The sequence below is a fragment of the Giraffa tippelskirchi genome, chromosome 3, assembly GCF_054371585.1.
Source record: "Giraffa tippelskirchi isolate mGirTip1 chromosome 3, T2T-mGirTip1v1.2.pri, whole genome shotgun sequence".
Lineage (NCBI taxonomy): Eukaryota > Metazoa > Chordata > Mammalia > Artiodactyla > Giraffidae > Giraffa > Giraffa tippelskirchi.
The window spans coordinates 20,658,728-20,685,242 of record NC_137277.1 but is presented as its reverse complement, the minus strand read 5'-3'; the positions used below and the strand labels follow the sequence as shown (position 1 = coordinate 20,685,242).

The 26,515-nt window shown below is 53.7% G+C and overlaps 1 protein-coding gene across 3 annotated transcripts; it reads right to left on the bottom strand.

Moving 5' to 3' along the window:
- Window positions 1–646: 646 nt before the first annotated feature.
- JUP (junction plakoglobin) lies at window positions 647–26,515 on the bottom strand. Of its 3 annotated transcripts, none has more exons than XM_081577674.1 (15): window positions 26,405–26,515; window positions 14,414–14,629; window positions 11,681–11,940; window positions 11,206–11,444; window positions 10,232–10,433; window positions 9,262–9,406; window positions 9,028–9,131; window positions 6,910–7,248; window positions 5,578–5,733; window positions 5,250–5,369; window positions 3,267–3,417; window positions 3,038–3,159; window positions 2,215–2,254; window positions 1,785–1,950; window positions 647–1,446 (listed from the first exon to the last, which is right to left on the bottom strand). In XM_081577674.1, the coding sequence occupies exons 2-14, from the start codon at window positions 14,619–14,621 to the stop codon at window positions 1,799–1,801; spliced, it is 2,238 nt and encodes a 745-aa protein (XP_081433800.1). In that variant the 5' UTR covers window positions 14,622–14,629; window positions 26,405–26,515; the 3' UTR covers window positions 647–1,446; window positions 1,785–1,798. The 3 variants fall into 3 exon arrangements, with proteins under 3 accessions (XP_081433800.1, XP_081433802.1, XP_081433801.1); XM_081577676.1 differs by having other exon boundaries at window positions 14,414–14,626; XM_081577675.1 differs by having other exon boundaries at window positions 647–1,950; window positions 14,414–14,626.

Genomic DNA, 26,515 nt, shown 5'->3' with positions numbered 1-26,515 from the left:
AATAGATGTGGTGACAGCAGGCCCCCAGGGGCCACATGTGTGTTCTACTCAGCCCTCTCCAGGAAGGAGAATTTGGGGACATGAGTGCAGGACCATCACATAAGCTGCCGGTTACACTGTGATGGATAAAATGAGAGCAGAGGAAACAGCATGGGCCAAGATCAGGAGTCAAGAAACAGCTTGGAAGATGCTGGCTGCAGGAACAGGGGAAGGGAGGCGGGGAGGGGCTGGGCCGGGCCCACCATAGACCAGAAAGGAGCCTGGCTTCCAAGCCATAGGCCACATGGAGTGTTCTGCCCAGGAGAGATCAGCCAGTGATCATTAAGGCTGCACGGCGGGGAAGAGCAGGCGAGAGACTGAGATGCCCGCAAGGAGGTTCCCCACTGAAGAGATAAATATGACCTGGTGTCCTCCAAAGAGGGGACTCACCTCTAGTCAGCTCTTCACCCCTCCTGAGGTTTTGAGTTGTATGTATTAATTAAATCAACTCCAGCTTGTGGACGCTCCTTTCTCTCCGCTTCTCCCCCCTCTTGCCTTTTCTATACACAAGGTGGCCACATACACTCAGGATCCAGCCATCGAGGAGGTACCAGGCTAAAGGAGCTCCGTCCCCCTCATTGCTCTCCCTCAAACAACCCCCATCAGATCAGTGTGTTAGTTTTATTTTCTTTGCTTTGGTCTATACAAAAAAAACCAATAACCAAAAACATAAAGCGATCATAATAAAACTCTGCTGGGACCTCCCCCAGCCCCCAACACCCGTGTGCAGGAGGTGGTGGGGAGTTTGAAATAGAAAGAGGAAGAGAAAGCCCCTCACCGCACACCAGAGGGGTCAGCCAAGAGCACTTCTTGGGGGTCAGCTAGGGTAGTTGTGTGGGCGGGAGTGGGGTTCCAGGGCGCTGTCCCCAAGCTCCCCTAGGAGGGGCCAAAGCCAACTGAGCATCCCGGGGAAGGAGCAGGCAGTGTCCTGGAGCAGGGACAATCTCTCCATGTCTCCATCCCATCTTCCCAGAGGATCCCTGAACTTTCCAAGACAAGCTTTGGATTCTGGGCCTTTTGGCCTTGAACCTGGGGCCTGGAGATCCCGGGGGCTCAGCACAGTTGGAGTTCAGTGACCAAATCAGAAGCCAGAGCCTGTGGGGCCCAGGCTGCTGGAGACAGGCAGCCCAGGAGGAGGGGGGATATTCGGGGGGGGGGACAAGATGGGTGCCTAGAGTCTAAAGTTTTCATGCCAGGGCCTCAGGGGTGGGAAGGGGGTGTCGGGCCCTGGACCCACGGCCCAGAACAGAAAAGCAGGAGCAGATCACCATCCCAAAAAAGACCCCACAGAGGACCTCTGGAGGCACGGGGCTTGGCAGGAAGTTGCAGCCCTGCTGCCCGGGTTCAGGCACTTGGCTATCTGGCCCCATCACCTGCACGGAGAACCTCTCAGATGGGGAACCGCACCTGCGGAGGGGGAGGGGGGCAGACACAGAGGGGTTAGGCCAGGCCCATGGCCCCTGGGAGCTCATGCCACTCCTGCGTCACCCACCCGCCATCCGCAGAAGGAGCAGGAACTTGCTGTCCGGAGCAAAGATAATAGAACAAGGCAGGCGAGGCATGCCTTCCTTGGGGCAGCTCAGCACCCAGAGGCCCTATGCTTGCTCCTCTCCTAAAGGAGCCAGGGTTTCAGGGAAAGTCTGAGAGGCCTCCTGTGAGAAGGAGGTCCTAAGGGAAGGGAAGCCCAAGTCTCAGCAGCCCACAGCGGGAGAGAGAGCTGCAAAGCAGGGAGAGGGGCGCCATACTAGGGTCCGGGCAGCTAGGCCAGCATGTGGTCTGCAGTCGGGTAGGGGGGCCTGAGGCCGTCGCTGTAGGTGTCGATGGGATAGTCTCCTTCCATGTCCATGTGCATCTCCAGCGGGTCTATGGGCACGTCACTCGAGTACATGGGGCGGTAGGTGGCGTCCAGATCTGGCGAGGAGAAGGGTCTCAGGCTACCCTGAGGGGGTCTGAACAGCGCTCAGCCACACCTTCTACCCCTGCCCACCCTCAGTGGGCTGGACCCCCCCCACCCCCACTTAGGGACCTGGCCAGGAGTTGGTATGAACACTACAGTGACTGTCACTGGTCCTTTGGCCCTGGGGACATGAGCTGCTCCCTCGTTCACACACACCCACACAGGATGCCCCTGTGCCCCAGCTCTCCAGGGTCCTAAGCACCTCTGCACACACTTACCATCAGCATAGGGTTCATTCATGGGGATCATGCTCTGGGCCTGAGGATGGAGACAGAGAGCAACATTAGGGGAGAGGGGAAGGGAGGGAACACAGGCTCTGGACTGGGGCTGGGGAGGCAAGGAGAGAAGAGCAGCAAGAGATGTTTCTCTAGAGGGGCCAAGGAGGTCTTCCCTGGTGGCCCAGTGGCTAAGACAGTTACAATGCAAGGGGCACGGGTTTGATCCCTGGTCAGGAAACTAAGACCCCACAGGCTGCGCAACCAAAAAACAACAGATAAAGGGGGCCAAAGGAAAAGCAAAGATCCCTTGGAGGCACCTGCAGAATTAGAGCAGCCCTGAGGAGGGGAGTGGCGGGGAGAGGACTAGAGAATGGGTGTCAGGAGTGGCCCGACGCAGGATCAGGGCAGCCGTCAGCCTGTAACGGCACCTTTGTGCAAGTTAGGGAAAGGCACTCCTGCCCCAACACTTTTTATCAGTTTGAACAAAAAATTGCCATTTTGTAGGTCAAAAACAGTAGATGGTCCAACCTATTACTTTCATCTTCTGGGAATTGTCATAAATGATTCAATTATAAAATTAAAACCTATTGGGAATTCCCTGGCAATCCAGTGGTTAGGACTCCACATTTCCACTGCAGGGGGCCCAGGTTCAAACCCTGGTCGGGGAACTAAGATCCCCCATTCGGCATATCAAAAAAAAGGTCTATGAAGCTGACAAGATGGGAACCCCCCCCCCCAACACACACACTCCTGACAAAGTGCTGTCCTTGTGCAGTACCCAACTTGCACAGCCAGACACTGCGATCCAACTCAGGATACTCACTGCCTCCCAGGCGGCAGGGTCGTGTTTGAAGAGGGAGTTAGTGAGCTCCACAGACACCCGTTTGCGGTAATCTGGGTTCTTGTCCTCGGAGATGCGGAACAAGACGGCAGCGGCATAGGTGGCTGAGCAGGGAAAAGGACGGGCCAGGCAGGTCAGGTGCTTGCCTCCACCCTCCCCCAGCCTCCCTCCTCACCCTCCTCGCCCCCTTGCGCCTAGCCCAGCCCCTCACCGGTGCCCTCATTGCGTGAGTGCAGTAGCTCCATGAGTGGGGCCGACGCGCCCTCCGCATCAATGGCGTCCGCCGCCTCCTTGTCCTGGGCCAGCTCGCACAGCACCCCGGCGGCCACGCGCTGGATGTTCTCCACCGAGGAGTAGAGGAGCTGGGGAGAGGGGCGCGAGGTGGGCGTGAGGCAAGCCCGTAACACACCTCACCACCCCGCCAATCTCCGCCGTCCTTTTTGGATATGACTCAAGGCCATAGGAAAAAGTGTGACAAGTCTTAAGTAAAATCTAAAGAAAGGAAATGCAGGGAATTCCCTGGTGATCCAGTGGTTAAGACTCTGTGTTTTCAATATTGGGGCGTGGGTGCAATCCCTTCTTGGGGTACTAAGATTCTATAAGCCTTGAGGTAAGGCCAAAAGATTTTTTAAAAATTCTTTTAGTTTAAAACAACCGCCACAACCTCCTACCCAGACACAGCTTCTTTCCATTGGATTTTCATCATAGTCATGAACACATATTTGATTCGTTTTTTTAAGACTTTTTTTGATGTGGCCATTTTTTTTAAATTTGTTACAAAATTGTTTCTGTTTTATGTTTTGTTTTTTTGACCTCCAGGCGTGTGAAATCTTAGCTCCCCAACCAGGGATCAAACCTGTACCCCCTGCACTGGAAGGTGAAGTCTTGACCAGTGGACCACCAGGGAAGGCCCTGATTCCTGTTTTTTAATCATACATTGCAGCATAATGCATTTTCCCATATGATTCAGTAACTTTTCCATAAAAATCTACGAGTTCAGGGACTTCCCCAGCGGCCCAGTGGCTGACTCTGCTATCCCACTGCAGGGGGGCTGGGTTTGATTCCTGTTCAGGGAACTAACTGCAAGCCTGCGAAGAAACATGGCCAAAAACCAAAAAATATTTATGAGTTCATATCAGTACTCAAGAGAGAAGGGGAATGCTACAAAGCAAAACAACAGTGGAAATTAAAAAACCTCATCCATCACAAGTGGAGGTAGCTACCAGCACCCATTCCTTACTCTGAACATTAATAATTAAAGGAAAAAATTTCAAAAATTTCAAAAACTGAAAATTCAATGGTTGCCATTGACTTCTCTGACCAGCAGGGTATAAGACTGCCCATTTTATCGCATCTTCACCAGCATAAAGCACTCCCATTTTTTTTTCTTTGCCAATTTGATAGTGGAAAATGGGCTCTCCCTGTGGGGTAAGCTTCATTTCTTTTAAACTCCTGGGGTTGATTGAGCACTGTTTGTTTATGAACTACCTGGTAATTAATTACATGTGCCTCTGTGTAGATAACTACTGAGGTTTAGTATTAACAACGGAGAAGGCAATGGCACCCCACTCCAGTACTCTTGCCTGGAAAATCCCATGGACGGAGAAGCCTGGTAGGCTGCAGTCCATGGGGTTGCTAAGAGTCGGACACGACTGGGCGACTTCACTTTCACTTTTCACTTTCATGCATTGGAGAAGGAAATGGCAACCCACTCCAGTGTTCTTGCCTGGAGAATCCCAGGGACTGGGGAGCCTGGTGGGCTGCCGTCTATGGGGTCGCAGAGTCGGACACGACTGAAGCGACTTAGCAGCAGCAGTAGTATCAGTATTAACAAGCCTTTTATATGAAAGATATTAAACTCTTGTCTGTTGCGAGGCTTGCAAGTATTTTCCCAGTTTGCTGTTTACTTTTCAATGATTTTAGGCTATTTCTGACATTAAAACCTTAATGTTGTTTCTGACAATAAGAATACTTCCTGTTTTCATTTGTGGGCTCTTCCTTTACCTCTGAGCTTGGAAAGCCTTTCCCATGCTGGAGTTTGGTAAGTGATCACATCTGGTGTGGCCACTTTTCTCCAAATGCTTCCAAAGACCTCTTGATGCCTGGCCCAGACTGCCTCAAACATTCCCATTTCAGCAGTGGGGAAAAGCAAGGGTTGGGGGAAACCTCTCCTGCCCACCTGCCCCAGACTCACCTGCACAAACAGGGGGATGGTGTTGAGTCGGAAGATCTCCATGCGGTTCATGGGGTCCCGGGCGAGGATGTGCAGGGCTCCAGTGCAGCCTTCCACAATCTCCTCCATCCTCACGCCATCCTGCACAAAAGGAGCCACTGGGGTATAGCAACAGTGAGCCTAGGGAGTGGTCACACCCCGCCAGGACACTGGCAAACCTCACTGGTCCTTGGAGTTGGCCTCAATCACAACTTGCCCCCCTAGTCACACGCTCATGTGTGCACACGTTCACACAGAGGGCAGCCAGACTCTCAGGGCGGGTGGTCACAGGCTCCAGCAGCTCACTTACCGTGTAGGGCTGCTGTGTGCCAGCAGCTACATGGCGCTGGGCATCCTGGTGGGCCTTGACCAGCAGTTGGACAAGGCGAGGAATGACCGCTGCCTCCTGCAGTGGGGCATGGTTGGCTGGGCACAAGGCCAGATTCCTGATCAGGCCAATGGTTGCCTGGCAAGAAAAAGGGTACCCGTCAAGGGCATTTCGTGGACATCTGGAGGATCCCACTTCTCCAGCATCATCTCCTTCCCCCTCATCTCTTCTCCCCCAGGCCAGCCGTAGATGTGCTGGAAGGTCTCCAGAGAATGACACTTCTCCCAGCCCATGCCCCTTATTCCATACAGTCTGCTGGTCCTCATGGCAGACTCTAATAGCCCCTGCTAAAATGATACTCCATTCCAGAATATTCCACCAGCCCCCATGCCTTGACCCTCACCCCTGTTCCCTCTCTCTTAACACCCCCTCACAGACAATATAGTCTTGCTTTTCTGATGGTTCCCAAACTGATTATCAGGGAGTCCTTACTAGGGTTGACCCCAAAGCCTCCGGCATTGGTGACACTCACAATGTAATCCAGCCAAAGCAGTGGGATCTGGAACGAGGTCTCTGCCCCAGGTCCTACCCTGCCAGCTGGCTCCGGTGCCCTCTGACAAGAACCCATCTATAGCCGCTCCCTCACTCTCTGGCACCAGGTGTCACACACCTATAGCTCTGCTCTGGCTCACCCTCACCTGCCCTGTCTGTGACAGGGAACTGACACACCTGTCCTCTACCCAGGCAGCCTCCAGGTTCCCTGGCCCCCAGTGGTGGACACCAAGTGTCCCCGGAACCCTGTCTCCCCTTTGTCTCTTTAGCATCCTTCCTGAGTTTGAGCAGAACGCATGACACAGTACTGGCACCCTTGCATCCACACGTGGCCAAAGGAACAATTTCCTGAGTATGGGCTGAAGTGGTCTCACTTTCTGGTCGCTGCCAGCTCTTCAGGGCTTCTCCACCTCTCTGGGGCTAGAATGCATGGATGAGGGTGACCTCACCCATCGATTCAAGCGTCCAGACCCTCTGGCATAATGACTGTGCCCCGTGGACCACCAAAATCACCTGGGGGCTTGTTAGAAATGCAGTCGCAGGCCCACCTCGGGCCTATCGAATCTGAGCCTGCAGTTGAATGAGACTGCCCAGGGTGGCCCTGTGCGCCTTCAACTCTGAAGCTCTATTCTAGCTGATGGCCGAGCTACAAGATAGAAGGATTCTGGGTCTCGGGAGCAGAGCCACCATGGACTGTGGAGGCTCTAACCCTGTCTTCGGAGCTCCTCCCCTCGCCTGGCCCCACTAGGCAGCAGGCGGTACCTTGACCAGTGGCCACTGGTTGGGCTGGTTGAGCAGCTTGACAATGGCTGGGATGCCATAGTTGAGACGCACGGAGTTCTGGGCCATCTCAGCCTCGGGGTGGCGGCTGGTGAGGTGGCGCAGGGCGCAGACAGCGGGCTCCGTGATGTCGTCCTTGTCACCTGCGCGCAGGATGGCGTGGATGAGCGCCTCCACGCCACTGTTCTGCGTCACCAGAGTCTTGTTCTTGCTGTTGTTGCACGTCAGGTTGGACAGAGTGCCCGTGGCACAGGTGAGGACGTTGATGTCATCCACGCTCAGCTGGTTCACCAGAATCTTCAGCACGCTCTCCAGGCCCTCCTGGGGTTGGGGAAAGCAGTGGAGTGTGAGGGAGACCCCCAACTGCAGGGGCTTCCCAAGTATGTCCAGGGGAGCAAGATGGCCTAAGTGAGGGTCTCCAGCCCACTCAGTAGAGACTCCCTGGGCCCTGAGAATCTTCAACGCCATGATCCTGCCAACACCCCGTGAGATGGCAGTTCTACCCGTGGAGCATCTAGGGCTGAGAGAGGTTGAGAGCCTGGCTCACAGACCCACAGCTCATGGGCCAGATCTGAACTCAAGCCTATCTCTAAGCCCCATGCTCTCTTCTCCAGCCCCTCCTCTGGGTCCTCAGACCCAACAGAACTCAACTCAGGCCGAGGGAGGCCCCTAGGCCAGAAGGAAGTTGTTGAGCTATGCTTCAGTGGCTCAGTTGACCCACTTTTATATGCTTCTCCCCTTTCTGGATTTGCTGCTGCACACTCAGTGGTCCCCAAGACAAATCTGCCTTCAGGAAACATCCCTAAGCCAGAAACCTCATTTCTTCCAGGGAAAGCCACGTGGGACTTGTGGTAGAACATAAAAACCCCAGGCGCTGGGGACAGACAGTCCTGAGTTTGAATCCCAACTCTGCTGTCTATTAGCCGTGACCAAGGCCATTTCTTAACTCCCTGAGCCTATTTATTCTTTCCTTTTTTTTTTCCTTCTATGAAAATTTTTTGTTTTTAATTTTTATTGTTTCTTGGAGTACAGTCAAAAACTTCCTTTTTAAAATTTTTATCTTATATTGGATATAGTTGAAAACTTTTTAATATTTTTATCTTATACTGGAGCATATTTGATCAACAATGTTGTGTTTCAGGTGTACAGCAAAGTGATTCAGTTATATATACATGTATCTATTATTTTTCAAATTCTTTTCCCATTTAGGCCATAACAGAGTACTGAGCAGAGTTCCCTGTGCTATACAGTAGGTCCTTGTTAGTTATCTATTTTAAATATATCAGTGTGCACATGTCAATCCCAAAATCCCAATCTATCCTTGTCCCCCAGTTTTCACCCTAGTAACTATAAGTTCATTCTCTAAGTTTGTGAGTCTGTTTCTGTTTTACGAATCAGTTCGTTTGTATCGTTTTTTTGAGTCCACATGTAAGTGATGTCATATGATATTTGTCTTTCTCTGTCCAACTTACTTCACTTGGTATAATAACCTCTAGGTCAATCCATGTTGCTGCAAATGGCATTATTTCATTATTTTTAACGACTGAGTAATACTCCACTGTATATATGTACCACTTGAGCCTTTGTTTCTTCAGCTAACAACGAGCCCCACACTCTACCTCCAGGTACTGAAAGGGGTAAAGAAGCCAGTGTCCCAGGTGCTTAGCTGAGCCTACAACATGGCGGGTGCTCAATAAGCAGCCTACTGATGTAATTCTTAGCAATGACAGACAGGTCTAAAGGAGGAACTGGAAGACTTGTCCCGAAACTGCATTTTTCCTTAAGTTGTTTTTAGCCACCAGGGCCCCCAAGCCATCGCCTGCACACTACTGCTCCCTGCCCAAAGTCTAGGGCATAACTGTTCCTCTGGTACCACCTGAACCCCAGCTTGGAACCATCAGCCGCTTTCCTTTAGTCCTCTTCCAAAACCCCTCAGACGGATTAGAGCCTTTAGCTAAAGGGATGAAGGGCACTTCCAGCCTCAGCCACAGTGGAGCAAGATTTAGGGGCCTCAGGCTCCTAAGGTCAGACTCCCAGACAGGAGGCTGGACGCAGTAAGACAGCTGAGGAGGTGGACACAGGCCTGATCACCTCCCTCACCTGCTTGGTGGCCACATCCGAGAGGTTGCGCAGGGTCCACAGGCAGTTCTGCACGAGGCGGGGGCTGTTGCTCGTCAGGTGCTTGCCCAGGGCCTGCATCCCACCTGGGGTAGGAGATGAGCACATGTCAGCCACAGGGGAGCACAGCTGACTGAGCCTGGTGGCTGGTAAGGGGCCCCGCTTGCTCCCACCCACCTGGCTACATGAGCCATCCTCACGGGCTGCAGTACTCACCAGCCTCCACAATGGCAGGCTTGTTGCTGGGACACACGGACAGCACTTTGAGCACGCGGCTGGTGGTCCAGAGCAGCTTCTCATAACTGTAGTTGCGCATGATCTGGACAAGGGCCTGGGGTCCTCCATTGGCCAGGATGATGAGCTGTCGGGGGAGGGGGGAAATGAGTGTGAGACAGATGGGGTCTATGGCAAGGAACAAGGAAGGAAGGGGGGGTAGGTGACAGAGCTGTTATTACTGAGCTTCATCCAAAACCTGAATAGCTTTTGTGACTATTAAATAAGCCAAATATTGAAAAAAATGATAATACACAATGCTGGCAAAGATGAGGTGAGACTACTAACATACATTGCTACTGATGGCAAGGTAAATAAGGCAATCCTTTTGGAAAGTACCTGGCAATTTTTGTAAAAGCTTAGAAATATTAAAAATCCTTAAGCCTACTGATGAAAAACATCCTACTTTTTGGGAAAAGCTGTGTCTTGAATATGTTCATTACAGCATTGTTCATAAAAATGGAAGATCAGGAGCAACCTAGATGCCCTTCCTCAGGATAAAGTCTGGAGTCTCCATTTAATGAAATGTTATTTGCTCTTATAAAGAGTGGTTTTGAGGACAGTGTAGCAAAAAAACAATAATAATTTTAATATCATACATTAATAGAAAACATGCAAAGTTGTAAATTGCTATGACTACAACTGTATAAAAAATGCCCACAGGAAAGCACTGGAGGAAGCACATGGTTGTGTGAGGATAATTTTTTCTTTCCCTTATCCTCAAAATATTAAGTAGTATGATGAAAGATTACATCAGAATTTACATATATATTTAACCTAAAAAGAGTAAGGAAGCAGTGACCCGAAGCTGCAGCTGGATGGAGGGGGATGGCATGGGGGACACGGGTCTTGGTTGGGGTGGGAAGCACTGGAGGAAGCCGAGGTTGTGTGAGGACAATACAGCTCAGCCCACCTTGCTCTCCTGGTTGCCATAGGCCAGGAGCTGCAGGCAGTCGGTGGTGATGGCCAGGAACTTGGGGTTGTTCTTGTTGAGCAGGGGCACCATCTTCTGCAGCCCGTCCGCCAGGCGCACTGCCATCTTGGCACCCTCCTGGTAGAGCAGCAGGTTGTGCAGCGTAGTGATAGCATAGAACAAGACCGACTCCACAGGGGAGCTGGGATAGGGTAGAGAGTTCATGTGAGTCAGGTTCCAGGTAAATGTGGGTCACTTCCTGCAGGAAGCCTTCCCCAATACTGACACTTCTATGGAAATAGCTCTTTACTAAAATTTCATTGTCCCTTGAGTCCAGTCTCATTTCTATGAACAGAGCACGCAGCTCCTCTCCTCTCCCCCTGAGACCATGACTCCTCTTGCTCTGGACTCCCAGCTCGGTGCTAGGCATACCTGTCCCTACTGAGTTGGTCCCCTGGACACCAGTCCCTGAGTAACTGCCATGTGGAAGGCATCATGCTAGAAAGGCCTGCAAGGGACTCAGAGAGGAGTAAGATCAGTATCTCGGCCCTTAGGGAACTCACAGCTGGGTATGGGGATCAGGAAAAAGGCCATTCAACATTGCAAGGCAGGGAAAGATAAAGGTGGCAAGGGACTTTGCACACTCTGCAAAGACACTCTTTGCACACTCTGTTCCCTCTGTTCCCTCTGCCTGGAAGTCCACTCCTCTGTCAACCCCCTGCCATTAGAGTGAACAGCTTCTTGGAGCTCCACTGACCAACCTTGGGGACACCTTTGCCCTTGTCTATACTGTATCCTGATAAATAACCTGAGAGTTACCTGACTGTCTCCCCTGCTAGGCTGTGAGCAGCTGAGCATCAGGACAGGGCATGGTTCTACACCTGGCATAGTAGGTGCTCAATAAATGTATGGGAGCCCAGGGAAGTCCAAGGGAGGGGACACTCCCAGCTCCTGCAGGGAGTAGGGGTGGGTACCTGAGCATGCGGACAAGGGCCGGGATGCCGCCTGACTTGAAGATGGCAAGCAGCCCCTCGCGGTGGTGGGAGAGGTTGTGCAGGATGCTAGTGGTGCAGCGGGCCGTGTCCAGGTCACTAGTGTTCTGCATGGTGCGCACGACGGCTGCCACCAGCTGGGGTGAGCCCATCAGCGCCCGCCGAGACGCCTCCTTCTTGGACAGCTGGTTCACGATCATGGCCGCCTTGGTCACCACCACCTTGGAGGTTAAGAAGGAGGAGGGGAGGGGGTGAGCAGACGGGCCAAGGTGGTTGCCATTGTGAGAAGGAAGGGCCAGGAGACACCTCCACAAAGCTCAGACAGACCCGGGTCAGACTTCCCACTGATGAGGCTCTAGGTCAATGATCTCCCTCCAACCCAAGGAGGGCCCTCTCCTGCAGACCCCTGGCTCTCCCCTCCCTGCCCTGCCTCCACCCTGGCCAGGCCCTCACAGACCGGGTCCTCATCGTTGAGCAGCTTGGTGAGCTCAGGCAGGGCCCGGGTAGCCAGCTCAGCGTCGTCCTGGTAGTTGATGAGATGCACGATGGCCGACTTGAGGAGCTGGGATGGCTCGGCCAGCCGCTGCAGGTTGGTGGTCTGTCCCTCCACCTGGGTGGCCAGCAGCAGCGAGCTGTCCTCTCCTGTCACACCGGGACACATGGCTTCCCGCACCCGCTTGGCTCTGGCGGTCGTGGACATCTGGTACTCCAGGTCACCTGGGGGCCAGCAGAGAGGGACTGAGTTGCAGGAAGTGGGCAGGGGGCCACTGGGGAGCAGGCATCCCATCTGGGCTCTCTTCCAGTCCACCACTTGCATTTCTGCCTTTAACCAGTGACCTTGAGGAGGTCATCATTGCCTCAGTTACATCATTGGTAAAATGGAGCACCTCCTGTTCTGTCCATCACAGGAAATTCTTGTGAAAATTAAATGACATAATAGGTGTGAATTATTCTTAAAAGAAAGGATGCATGTGCCTGGCACATATCGCTAAAAATAAGGTCAGAGTTTATTATTATTGAAAGAAATAGTTAACATTTTTTGAGTACAGGCATACCTAAAAGATATTATGGTTATATAATATATAAAAGATACGTAGTTCCCTACCACTACAATGAAGAAGTGAATATTGCAGTAAAGTGAGTCATGAATTTTTTGGTTGTCCAGTGCATATAAAAGTTATGTTTACATTATTTGCAGTATCTTGTGTGCCATAGCACTGTGTCTAAAACATGTACATATCTAAATTTTAAAATATTTTATTGCCAAAAAATGATGACCATCATCTGAATCTTCAACAAGTCATAGCAGTATTATCAAAAATGACTTGTCACAGATTACCATCACAAGAGAATCATCATGAAAATGTTTGAAATATTGCAAGAATTACTAAAATGTGATACAGAGACATGAAGTAAGCAAATGCTGCTGGGAAAATGGCACATATAGACTTGATCCATGCAGTTACCACAAATCTTCAATTTGTAAAAAAAAAAAAATGTGTGCCTATACTTTTTTAAAGGTCTTTTGGCCATGCTGCACAGCATGTGGGATCTCAGTTCCCCAATCAGGGATCGAACTCATGTTGCCTGCATTGGCAGCGCAGAGCCTTAACCACTGGACCACCAGGGAAATCCTATGCCTATACTTAGGTGCCCAGCAGTGAAATAAGTGCTGTCCTTATATTTTTCTCATTTAATCTTACAACCCTACAAGGCAAGGACTATTATTATCTCCACTTTACAGATGGGAAAACTGAGACACAGAGAGGTTGTAAGAACCTGAGTTGGGACCCGAACCCAGACAGCCTGACTCCAGAACCCAACCCTGACTCTATGCCCCTCCCTTAACAATCAGGTAGGGGTAGGATGATACAACCTCTGTCTCTTTCCAACCCTGAAATCTCATGATTCTAATTACACCCTTAACCTCCTCAAAGGAGGCAATTCTCCCATTATATGGTCAGGTAAATAGAGGCCCAGGGGCTTCCCTGGTGGCTCAGTGGTAAAGAATCTGCCTGTAATGCTGGAGACACAGGAGATACAGGAAGATCCCCTGGAGAAGGGCATGGCAACCCACTCCAGTATTCTTGCCTGAAGAATTCCATGGACAGAGGAGCCTGGAGGGCTACAGTCCATGGGGGTCACAAAGAGTCAGACATGACTGAAGTGACTCAGCAGCAGCAGCAAATAGAGGCCCAGAGGGTCACCCACTAGAATACAATGGATGACAGGGCAAGTTGGGACTGTGGGATTCACAAAACAGAAGGAGCGCTCTCAGTTCAGTCCAGGCTCCAACCCCTGGTAGGTCTGGAAGTCCCAGAGACAGGTACCCCAGTTTCCCAAGTAGCCCTGCCGTGGTGAGTGTCCCAAAGCCCAGAGGAGAGGGAGAGAGAGGTTCCTCACTCCCATTAGTTGGGAAGGAGGGGGTATCCACATGGCTTTCCCGCCTGGACGCTGCACTTTAGCAACCAACACAATGCCTGGCCCCGCCAAGCCGAGAGGCCTCCGCGTGCTGTCAGGAGGAGCTCCCCGGGCAGGAGAGGCTGAGCACTCCAGTGGCCCAGGCTGCCACCACCTATTCTCCACCCTTCCCAGCTCCCAAGGCTCTCCGTACTGCACCGTTCAAGGCCCTAGAGCCATCTATGGGCTACAGATGGGACTGGATCCTCCTTTCCCCCAAAGAGGCAGGGCACCCTGGGCTGGCAGGCATCCCCACCCTGACCAAGCCCCAGAACTGGGCTCTGCCCCCGCTGCGGACTTGAGGCTCCTGGAGCAAAAGGACTGTGTCTTCCCCCAGCCTCTGGGTTTCCTGAGTGTAGCAGGGGTGCCTCCTCAGCACTCCGTATGTTCATGGAAGGCAACGACTGTGTCTCTTCCATCAGACTGGTGTGTAGGGTCTATGCCTTCCCTTCTTATTAGAGGTTCACAGGAGAGGAATCTGCCTCCCTCCCAGATGGGGGAGGCAGGGCGCTGTGAAGATGCTGTGCCTCCTCCCTCAGACTGCGTGGGTCTCTAAGAGCAGGAGCTATGCCTCCTCCCTCAGACTGCTGAGTCTAAGCACCAGAGCTGGGCCTCCCTCCGAAGACTGGGAGCCCGCTGAGGTCTGCCTCCTTTGACCCTGACCTCCCTCCAGGAGCCAGTTGCTTTTCTGCTGGGATAGTCCCACAGAAGAGTCCCCAGGGATCCTGACCTTGGCCTGGGGGCACCGACTGGGTGTAGGTGGTGGTCTTCTTGAGCGTGTACTGGCGCCCGCAGGCCTCGTCCTCCTCCATGAGGCCCTTGCTGCTGACCGAGGGCACACAGGTGTTGGCCCCCGAGTGGATGCCAGAGTCGTACGTATAGGTCTGCTGCCACTCGGTCACCTTGATGGGCTGTTCGATCAGGTTCATCACCTCCATGGTGGCTGCTGGGACACAGAAGAGGGGCAGGAAATTAGCTGACCAGGTGGGACATCCCATCACTTGGCACGGCCCCCATCTCCAGCCTCTCCCCAGGCCCTGCCCATCACCCCTTCCCCCAACCATGGCCCCAGGGGCCCCAGTGGGCTGTGGAGGAGGGTGGGAGGCAGAAGGGACCAAACCCAGGGAAGACTGCCCAGGGTGGGACACCAGGCCTGAGTCCTGGGCTTGTATCTCTGACCTCCAGCCCAGGGTGGGATGAACCCCACGGGGCCAGGTGCCTTAAAGGGCCAGATGCTCCAACCCAGCCCTGAGTTTATTGCAGTGAAAAGGAAAAAAGAAGAATGAGTTTTTCTTTCCTGAGAACAAAGAACATAAAGAGAAGAGTGAGCAGGCCAGATTTCCCCTAGTTTTCACTTTAACTGTTCCTAATCAGGGAAGGACAGGGAAGCCTGGGGTGCTGCAGTCCATGGGGTTGCAAAGAGTCAGACACAACTTAGCGGCTGAACAACAAACCTGTAGTCTAAGTTTGCTTTTCTGCCCCCTAACTCCGCTTAAGCTATATTTTGTGCCTATCATCCTTTGATTTTATGCTAATTACATCCTGTATCTGGTGCTCACCTTCACAGCACTCTCTTTGCAGACCACCCCTGGTACTTTCCTCTCTTTTTGCCTTACAGAAAGAAGGCCACACTACAATACACAAAAGACAATGGACTCAGCTACTGGGCTTCGGGACTGGGTTGCCAGACCCAATTACTGGGCTACCTGACGCCAGCCTATGACTGCTTTTGAAACAATGCAAGAAGAGGATACAAAATCCTTATAAGTTTGTTTCTCATCCCCTACCCCTGACTGCGAGCCTTCATTTTATATAACCCTTCAGATTCCTTATGGAAGGGGGGGAAACCGTTCTTGAGGCACAAACCTACTGTGTTCTCCCCCTCTGCCGGCTGAGGATTAAAGCTACCTTTCTATTTCCTCTAAGCTCTATCTCTGTATTTTTTAATTCAGCTTCAGTGGGCAGAGAAAGCCAAGATTTTGGCGGTAACGGGCTCACTCACCTTGCGGCCCACAGCCCCAAACCCCCAGGGCAAGGGATGCCAATCAGAGCCTCCAGCAACTTCTAGGGTCCCGAAGGCCCACCCCCATCCACTGGGGCTCCTGGGAAGGGCTGCAAGGTGAGGCAACTACACCTCAGGCATTGGGTGGGAAACTGGGAAAGTGGGTGGGGCCGGGAAGCAGTCTGACAGGTTTCTCTGGGAGCCTCAGAGACTCCAGAATCTTCTCCTGCACATGGGGCAGGATCATGAGTGACCCCAGAGGCTCAGGCCTTAAGAACCCCATCTCTCCAGCACCCCAGCTCCTAGATGCCTTCCCCAGAATTCTGAGTCCCACCGACCAGTTCAGACCTGGGCCATTCACCACTCAGCTGAACCGCCATCTTCATCTGTAAAATGGGGCAGCACCACCTCCCACCACCAACCCAGCAGGCGGTTGTGAAGACCCAGCCAGGCATCTGGCCACACAGTAAGTGCTCAATGTCGGTGGCCATGGCTGGGTATCAGTATTCCCCCAGGGTGTATTCTCTCCTCAGGGTGGGGCAGGCCTCAGGGTAGTCACTGCTACTATTCAGAGACTTGGGGGCACTTGAGGGTCATGAATAGCTGGGCCTGACTCTGTACCAGGGAGGTGACTCCTACTTGGTCTGTCCAGCTCCCTTGTCTCAGGTACTGACCTCCAGAGTCCAACAGCCAGGAAGATGGACAGGAGAAGCTGTACCCCGGTGAGGGCCTACCTGGTGCCTTTCAAGACAGCCAACATCCTCACAAGTGGGTTTCAAAGCACATGCTCTGCTTCCCAATTTACAGATGGGGCAACTGAGGCTCCACCAGGTGAAGGGGCACAGCAGAGAAATGACAGCCGGGACCAGGCTTGGGCGTGAGTGACACCCTTCTGCGGTCTGTGCACACCCAGTGTGGCCTCAGATGGCAAGTAAACCCCAGTCTAGCCCACCCAGAGGGGAGGCAGCACCCAGCACCTCAAACCCGTTGTCCCATTGCGTTGGAGACCAGTTGGGGATGAGGTTGCAGTGGCTGGTGAGCCTGGTCCCTCGCCGGGAACAAAGGTCACCACAGATATGCCTTCCACCTCCCAGGAGGAGGCCAGTGATCCTTTAGGTCTCCCTGCCTTTTATGGTGACCCCTCCCCTCCCCTGCCTGTGAGCACACCTGGAACAGGCAGGCAGAGGCAGGAGCCAGGCCCACTCCCTGGAGCCTCTTCCCTCTCCTCCCATCTCCCCAAGTGACTCAGAGTTTCGGGCTGATTAACAGAAGCAGGCTCGGTGCCGCCAGATGTGCCCAGCTGCTCTCCAGGCCGATGCAGCTATTTCAGGGGGAGCCCTCCCCCTCGCCCCTGCCCTAAGCACACGCTGCCCGCCCAGCACTCCTGCCTTCCCCGGAGAGACAAGACAGAGAACACAGGAGAGTTTGGGAGGAGAAAGCAGCCCCCGGGGAGAAAATTCAGGCAGGAAGCCTTGGACATCCGAGCCCAGAGAAGGAAGATGAAACTGCGTCAGTAAAGACAGCTGCGTTAACCCTGCGAAGGCCACTTTGCCGGGCAGACAGCTGAGCTGCCATCTGGCCACCGAGCCCCAGCCAGATTCGCTGAGGACAAACTGGACATCTCCCTGTGGCTGATTCATGTTGATGTAGGGCAGAAAGCAACACAATATTGTAAAGCAATTATCCTCCAGTGAAAAAAAAAACAGAAATAAAAAAAAATTTCAAACTAGCACTCAGAGGCAGAAGGAAGGCCCTGCTGTGGCTGTGTTCCAGGCCTGCCTGCCATGGATGCTGAATGTTACCAAATGATTTTTCTACATCTCTTGAGATGATTGTATAATTTTTCTTGTTTATTCTATAGTGAGTTATTAAAAAAAACAAAACTGGGTATCTCCAGCCCTATCAGTAAAAACAGCCCATCTGAGCCAGAAAATGCTGCTCCCCAGTAGAGACCATCACCTACCCCTGGTGCTTTTCAGCCAAGTGAGAGATGCAGGCCTTGGCCAGAGCCTAAGGAACAATCCACTCACTGGCCCCAGATCCAAAGAGACCCTGGAGGTCAAGGCTAGCCATAAGAGAGGTGTTTCCTAGCAGGCCCCTCAGCACCCCCACCAGCCCAAGCCTGGAGCTAAGAGAAGCTGAGGGCTGGACAACTGCCCCCGGTGAGACACAGGCCTCACGGAGGTCAAAGGATCCACCATAGTGGAAGGATGGGGGCGGGGGCATGTGTCTTAACTAGCAAATGAATCTCATGCGTCCTAGAAGCAACCCTGGTCAGCATTTGATTATTCCAGTTTCCAGATGAGGAAACAAGAGATGTCCAGTTTGTCCTCAGCGAACCTGGCTGAGGCTCAGTGGCCAGATGGCAGCTCAGCTGTCTGCCTGGCAAAGTGGCCTTCGCAGGGTTAATTGCCATACTGACAAATAGTGGTGCTGCGCTCAAATCCAGGTCTGCCTCACTGCCAACCAGCCTCCTCCCCTGGGTCCTAACAGGGCATCTGGGAGAAGATGGGAAACTCTGGAATCAGGGAAGGAATGCCAGACACCTGCAGAGAGACCGGAGGCAGGGAGCTGAAGGGAGCATAGGTGGAGCCAAGCACTGGCTGCTCCAAAATCAGGAGTCACAGGTTCTAGTCTCAGCTCTGCAGGCAACTTGCTGTGTGTCCTTGGGCAACAGCTTTCCCTCTCTGTGCTTCATCCACAGAAAGGGTGGCCCAGGTGATCTCAGAGGAACATTGATGTCTAAGATTTTAGGAATGAAAAGTCAGAATTCCCATGACAGTCAAGAAAAGGCTGAGGGTGGGCAAGGTCAGAGGTAGAAAGCAGTTCAGAGAAGGCACACCAGAACTCTTCGTGAAGAAAGGATGGTGGAGAGAGCTACTCCTGGCACAGCAAAGATCTAAGACCTCAGGCAGGACTGTCAAGCAACCCCACCTCTTCTCACCTACTCCCCAGGAGAACCAGGGGAATTCTCTCACAAGAAACCAAAGTGCTGGTTTTGTAGTTCCCAGGGTGGAGGAGGCCACACCCAGTTTGGTCTCACCCTTCTCTGCCCTGGACCTGGAGACCCACTACAATGCCCCTGGTCAGAGCCAGGCTGGAAGGAGGCAAGACAGACGTGGGCCCTGCCCAGTCACCCTGGCCGGAGACGGGCAGAGCCAGACACAGGGCGGGGCTCCGAACTGAATGGGGGCGCTTTGTTTAGCAGTGGTTCTATTGTTGGCGACACAGGAGGAAGAAGCCAGCTCAGAGATCACAGGATGGGATGGGGACCTTGCAAGGGGCAGGAAGAGAGAACAGGGGCTCTGGAGAGGAGGTGCAAAGGACCCTTCTGCCACTGGTCCACACTGGCCAGGAATCTGCAAGCAAGCAATGAGGCTGCTTTGGGGTGCACTCTGCCCTCCACTCCTGCTTCCTTCTCTGCATTGCCAACCCAGTGGGCTCTCACTGGGCACTCTAAACCCAAGAATGTCCTGGAAGAGTGCAGCCCAGCTCTGAAATCAAAAATAACTCCCAGGACTTCCCCAGGAGTTAGCACTCTGCACTTCCACTGCAGGGGACACAGGTTCGATCCCTGGTTAGGGAACTAGATCCCATGTGCAGTGCAGCATGGCCAAAAATATTAAAAAATTAAAAATAAATACAAAACTCCCACCAGAGCTACAGGCTCTTTCCCGTGCCAGCAGTGACAGGCTGGGCTGGGCTGTATGACACCAAGTGTCAATTAGACATCTAGAAATCAGGACAGGAATTGGTTGTCCGAGAGCTGTGCTGGGACCTGGCTCAGAAACATTGCAGTACAGCAGGCAGAGTTTCCAGGAGGTCCTTGGGCCAGAGGTCAGCACCCTGTGCAGATGCAGATCACGGGCTCAGGCAGTGATAGAGGAAGGGGACCATGGACAGGGTGGAGTCAGAGGAAAGCTCCATCCAGCCCCACCTCACACTGGCCATGTGCCCTTGGGCAAGTCATGTGATTTCCTGAAGCCTCATATTCCTCCTCTGTAAAGTGGAGACAGGGACTTCCCTGGCAGTCCAGGGTTTAGGGCTCCATGCTTCCACCGCAGCGGGCACGGGTTCAATCTGTGGGCGGGGAGCTAAGATCCTACATGCTGAGCGGTTCAGCCAAAAATAAAGTGGAGACAATCAAGACACTGCTTTCTTCGGACCACTGGAAGTTGTGTGGATAGTATACAACTATGACTGCAGAAGGCCTCTGTTGATAGGAAGGACCCAGGCAAGTGTCCTTCCATTAGGAAAGCAAAAAAATTGCAGAGGAGGCCGGCAAAGATGGGCCCCGTAAGGTAGCTGGCAGCCAGCCTGCTTTTTTAGGACCCAGTACCCCAGGGGCTTCCAGGGGGTGCTAGTGGTAAAGAACCTGTCTGCCAATGCAGGAGACACAGGTTCGATCCCTGGATCAGGAAGATCCCCTGCCAGAGGGCACGGGAACCAATTTAGTATTCTCGCCTGGAGAAACCCATGGACAGAGGAGCCTAGTAGGCTACAGTCCATAGGGTCGCAGTCAGTCAGACACAACTAAAGCGACTTAGCATGCATGCACACCCAAGGTTAAGACCCAGGCTTCTCTTGCCCGACCTCTCAGATAAGAGCTAGGAGGGGAGTTGCCTCCTGGTCCTAGGCCAGAGCCTCTGGGTTTGGGGGACAGGGTGTGGCTGGGGAGGACGAGTTATATCCAGGTCCTGGGAGGGGAGGCCAGGGGCAGAAACAGTGCTGCCCCTCTCCCCGTCACATGTGCTGCACTCGGGGGCGGGCAGGCCAGTCAGGCTTGGGCATTCCCCACATAGCAGCCCCAAGGGAGAGGCTGGGCTCTGCAGGGTCACCAGCCCCCACCCTTCCTCACTCTGTCTCTGGCTCCAGCAGAGACTTGGCTGGCGGGCCCAAGCACAGACGGAAACAGACTCTAGAAGTACAGAGACGTGACTACTTCCCTTGAGAGCCCTGTCTCCCCTTCGTCAGGCTGGGGCTTCCCAGCGAGGCCACTCCCCTCAGACTAGTGGCTCCAGGAGAAATACCCCCACCCGTGGACGAGATGTTCCTTGGCCAAAACTGTGGTCTCCCCCATCAGACTGGTCATTTCAAATGGGCAGAGACTGAAGTGGGCACCAGCCATGGCCAGGGCTCTGGGGACAGGAGAAGACACAGAAGCCCATCCTGAGCTTCCGGAGGAAACCCCTCACTTCCGGTCTGGAGGACAGCCTGGCCCAGGCCTGGCTGGGGGTGGAGGAGGTTCAGGTCAGGCCGACCCAGCTGCTGTTTATTTTCTTCCTTCTGGGCTCCTGCCCAAAGCAAACAAGCCAGGGTGGGAAAATGAAGGGGACTTGGAGGAGAGGGAAATGCTCGGCCAGGTGGCTGGACCCTGGGAACCTCCGGGCTCCCCTGGAGAGGACTCCAGCTGGAGATCCATTCCCTGCTGGGGACCCTGGGTGGGCAAAAATCAAAAACCAGCAGATGACCCCAAACCAAGACTCCTGGGAATGGAAAAACGCTTTACCAGCCTCAGGAAACAACCGCTAAGGACTCACTTGTGTCAGTGACATATCTCAATACACAAGTGCCTGCTGCCCCCACCCAACCACCCCAGGGGGGCCTGGGGAATCCAACCCCAGCTCGTGTCCACTCCTCAGGCTGTGATTCCCCAGGGTTTCATTCTGCAGGGATTGCTGCCTGACCTTCTCCTGGAAAAGCAAGAAAGATCCAACTGTTACTTCCCTGTTCAGCATTTGCTGGAGAAAACCAGGATTTGGATAAAGGTTTGGTTAAAATTTGTTATTGTATACACACACAGCATAAGATCATCCAAGAGCAAGGCTGAGAAACAGGAGGATGCTAAGAAAAGAGAAGGGAAAGAAATGTTAGCAGTAGATGCCTCAAAGGATAGGATTATGGATGACTTTTTTTCTTCTCTCATAAACTTTCCTAAAATTTCCAACTGTTTTGCAAAGTGAGCAGATATTACTTTTTCAATCAAGTGGGAGGGGGAGTCATAGTGAGTACAACCTCCACTCACCCCCAAATAAGCAGTGTATTGACTGCCCAGCCCTGTCTCAATTGTCTCCCGTGCCTGCCACTTGCCAGAGACAAGAATCCAGAGACAAGAATCTGCTGTCCCCACAGTGAGGAAAGATAGCTAACCTATTAACCCACACTCTGTAGGTCACAGAAAGCTGAGCTTCCTGCCCTGAGGGCCCCCAACAGCTGAGGTGCCAAGAGGCTGAGCAAAGGGGGAGTGGTCAGAGAGTTTTCTCTTTGGCCTGGCCAAAGAAGCTGCTGGAAATCAGGGCAGTCCATGATTCAACCAGATTCAACCATGTCCCAGGAGGCAGGCCTCATGGTGTCCCTTGCAGAGACACAAACCCTGATGACTTGCCCCAGTCACATTGCTCTTTCTCTTCGCAGGGGTCAGTGGGTAAATGGCTCATGGCTCCCTGCCCCTCTCTGAGCCAGGTCTCTCCTCCCCAAAGACACAAGACTATTAAGTTTCCCCAGCAGGGACCCACCAGACCTCAGACTTGCCCCCGAACAGTAGTGATTCCTGCCTGGTCTCCTGGGGTAGGCTGGCCCTCCCCAACTCACATGGATGAGGCCCTGCTTCATTCCCTTCAGAGAAGAGTCAACTCTGAGCCTCCATTGGCATCTCCCTCTTACTCATCAACTCAAGACCTCATCTCTAACAGGTGGGAAGTCCTTTGTCCTGTCTAGCCTCCATTCTTTCCATAAGCATCCTGGGGATTTCCATGGTGGTCCAGTGGTTAAGACTCTGCCTTCCAATGGAGGGGGTGCAGGTTCAATCCCTGGTCAGGGAATTAAGACCCCCACGTGCCAAAAAGGTGGAAAAAAAATAAAAGGAAGAAAAAGAAATAGACTTGGGGGGGAGGTGGGAGGGATGTTCAAGTGGGAGGGGACATGGGTAAACCTATGGCTGATTCATGTTGGTGTTTGGTAAAAACGAATGCAATACTGTAAAGCAATTATCCTTCAATTAAAAATAAATAATTTTTTAAACAAAGATTAAAAAAGAGAGTCCTGATCGCTTCTGTATTCTGGGTGGGAGATTGCGGGGAGGTGAGGGTGGAAAATTGTGAGCCTGTCACCCTCTTTGTAGCAATCAGCCAGGACTGAGTTCATTCTCTTTCCTTGTCTGTCACATCAAGTCCCCTCAGTTTTCTCTTCTCCAGGATCAGTAATTCCCCACGCCTAGGGTCCCCTCCTGACCTCAAGTGATCTGGAAGCCCAAGGCCGATAGGCTCAGTACCCAGGCTGTACTGACACAGATAGAGGACCATTTCCCAGGTCCATCCAGGTGTCAGGTGCCCAGTTGGCAGACGTGCCAGAGCCAGGCAGGTCTGAGGACAGGGACACCAGCCCCTCCCTCCAGGACCAAGGCTCTTCTGACCCCACCCCCACGACCAGAAAGGCCTTCTCAGCAGCAGAAAATCTACTCCCAGCCGCCAGGGCTCCCAGCTCCAAAGCTGAGGACAGCCAACTTCCTGCCCAAGAGCAGCCTGGCAGCGCTGACTGGTAGAGCCCAGTAGGACACTGGCCCAGTCCTAAATCTGACTCTCATTTCTCTCTACTCCCCAGGGAACAGCCCCCCCCCCCCCCGCCACCACCACCCCTAGACTTGCTTGGCACAGCCCAGCCCCCAGCAAAGCGGACAACTCCCACTTTCTATACAGGGACAAGCCCAGAAAAGTCCGTGGTTCTGCCCAGCTCAAGCCGGGAGGCAGCAGCAGCTTTGACCCCTGCCCTCCTCTCCCAGTCATAACCTCCTCCACACATCCGCCACAGCCCCTGGCCTTTGGGAAACAGCCCCCTTCACCGAAAACCAAGCCATGGAGCAGGGAGGTTTCAGAAGGCTGGAGGCTGGGACATGAGTCACCTCTGACAAACCTGCCCCCACCTTCACCACCCACACACACCATCCTGGGCCCTTTTGAACTCTCATCTCCCCAGACTCCCAAGCAGAGGCTCTTAAAAAAGCAATGGCAGAAAAATTCTTCCCAGAGCCTCAGTGGGGTGATACAGCAGGACAAGCTCTGGGCTTGGAGCCAAAGGACCCAAATGCCAGCTGTGGCCCTGCTCAGGTCTCATTGTGCAACCTTGGACAGTTACTTAACTCCCTTGAGTAGAGTTTCCATTTCCTCACCTGTAGAATGGTGAAGGGTGCTTGCCTAGAGGAATGATCGTAAGGATTAAGTGAGAACAATTAATGAAAGTGCTTGGAATCTGTAAGTAGTCCGTTGTCTTTTAAGTTACCATTTTTGCCCAGGAGATCACTGAGGTTCAGACAGGTGAAGTGACTAGTTCAATGGGAAATGAGTGACAGAGCTGGGAACCAAACCTAGCTCAAACCAAGTCTAAATCCCTATGTTCAGAACTGCCCAAATAACAGCTCTTCTGTACAGGAGTCAACTGCCCCCATCTCATTCTAAGGTGGCTCTTTCCCCCAAGCACTCCCAGGCCAGAGAGAGAACCCCCTTACCTGTACCTGCCTGATTGGTACCCTTTTATTCCCACAAAATGCATTCTTAAAGCCTCATCCTTGGCAGCCCAAACAGAGGTTCCAGAGGAAATGGGGTGTAACTGGGGTTAGGGGTGGGACCAGGAGAAAGGAGGGAGAGGGCTCATGTCACTCTAGCTGAGGTTTGCTCTAGCAAGAAGTGACCACTTGGATCCTACCTTTCCCCCCCTCTTCCTCTAGTCCAGTAAGTAGCTGGTTTGCTCCTCCTAGCAATACTTCCTCACCTCAGTATCATCTTTTCATCGCAGCCACAAACCGGATTAGCTCAACTAATCATCTAACCAGTGTAATTACAATGCCTTCCCCCTCCACTTTGGCACAGAGAAGAGGGAAAACAGGTTATTTTGCCCAAACTCCTTGCTCTTGTGACACCCATTGGAGCAAAAGAGGCATGGGACCCCCCCCCTGACTCAGGGCACTCCTGGGGGGTGGGGAGGGTTCTGATCTTCACCCCCACTCTCCCATCTACCCCCAAGGCAGAGTTGTAGAGTAGGAAGGGTCTTCCCAAGCGAATCAGAGCAAGCAACCCTGATCCCCCGAATCTTCCCTTCATCCCAGGAATGAAGGAGAACCTGGCTCTTACATTCCCCACTCTGTTCCCCCAAGGAGGCCAGGGAAGGGGCTCTCAGGAAACTGGAGGAGGGGGCGGGCAGCGAAAGCAGCTCTGCCTGAAACCCTCCCCGCTGAAGCCTTCCTCCTTTCCCCTTCGAACTCTCTCAGGAAAGGGGGTGGGTACAAAAACCTCCAGAAGGAATGTACCTTCGAAAACCTAGAAATCTAATGGAAATCCAGCCCCATCGCTCCGCTTTTCGGACTCAGTTACCAGCCAGCTAAATTACGTGGGGGATGGGACAGAGGAAAAAAAGACCAGAGCAATCGCTCCCCCCACCCTCAGTCTGCTCGGCCCGGCCCTGCCCCACCCCCATTCCTGGGGAGGGGGGCAGAGGTCGGGAGCGAGCCTGTAGGGCAGGCCTCCTGCGAGGGGGTGTGGTGGTCCCCGGAGGCAGGAAGAGAAGGAAGAAGCTGCTTCCCCTTTGGCCCACCCACCGCCCCCCCTTACCCCGTCCCCCATCTCAGGCCCCAGGGGCCCGGCAAACAGGATGGAGGTGGGGGCAGGGTGGACGGGGTCACAGCGCAGGCACCAGCCCAGGTTCAGCCTGGCCGACTGGGGGAGGGGACTTTGCTCCTGGAAGGACCCCTTAAGCCTGGGGGGAAGCCCCGGGCTAGGAGGCAGGCAAAGCCCCAGGGAAAGCTGCGGTGAATACTTCTTCCTGAAAAGTTTGTTTGGGGTGATTTTTTCCGCCAAGAAGAGGATAGAGAGCAAGGGTAGTCCTGTTCCCATAATCAACACTCTGGAAGCCTCAGCTGCGGTAACTGGGCGGGTGAATTCTCCAGGCGTGCACGACCCCTCCGGCCAGACCCCAGTTCTTGACGCGGGTGCCAGACACCGGCTGCGCGGGGAGCCGGGCCCAGCACCAATCCCAGTGCCATCCCATCCCGCCTCCGATGGCAGAGCTAAGAGCCCGGCACCCAGGAAGCGGAGCCGAGGGAGGCGCCGCAGGTACAGTCCAGACTGGGTTCGCAGAGCTGGAGGGCAGGGCCTCTGGACTCCCTGTGCTCACCTGCTTGGCAGGTGGGGCCCGCGTCGCTGGGAAAATGTGCGCTCAGCCCCCAGAGTTGGGCAAACCGGGCGCAGACAATAGGGCCCCACCCAGCCCTGGGGGAGTAGAGAGGGAGGGAAAGCGAGGATGACGCTTGAGGTGGGGTGAGCGTGGCCCCAAAGAGACCAGCGGCAGCAAGTTTCCCAAAACAGTAAATTCCTGACTACAGAGTGAGCGCTTGGAAGCAGGCCGAGCAGGTGAAAGTCTCCCCCGCAAGAGGCAGGGCCAGAGTCTGGGACGCGGCGTCGAGAGAGCTCCGCGGGCCCCGGGAGAGGCGCGATCCAGAGGCACCTGCCCTGACCTCTCCCCGCCCGTTCCCCGAGCCCCTAGTCGCGCTCCGCCCGAACCTCGCGCCCGCCTGGTCGCAGCGCCCAGGACTCCAGCGCGCCCCCTACCGCCAGTGCAGGGTGGCGCTCCCTGGCTCTGGCTCTTACCTGCCCAGAGACGAGAGGATCGGCCTCTCCGCCCCTCGCTACCCTTCCCTCGCCCCAGCGATACCTGCACCCCGATCGTCCGCACCTGCGTTTGGAGCCTGGCCGGGCTGTGTAGGAGTCGGGCCGGGATGGGAGCCGGCGCGGGCTGCGAACTGAGATCGGCGCGCTCGGGCGGCGGCTGCTCCGGACTCTGGCC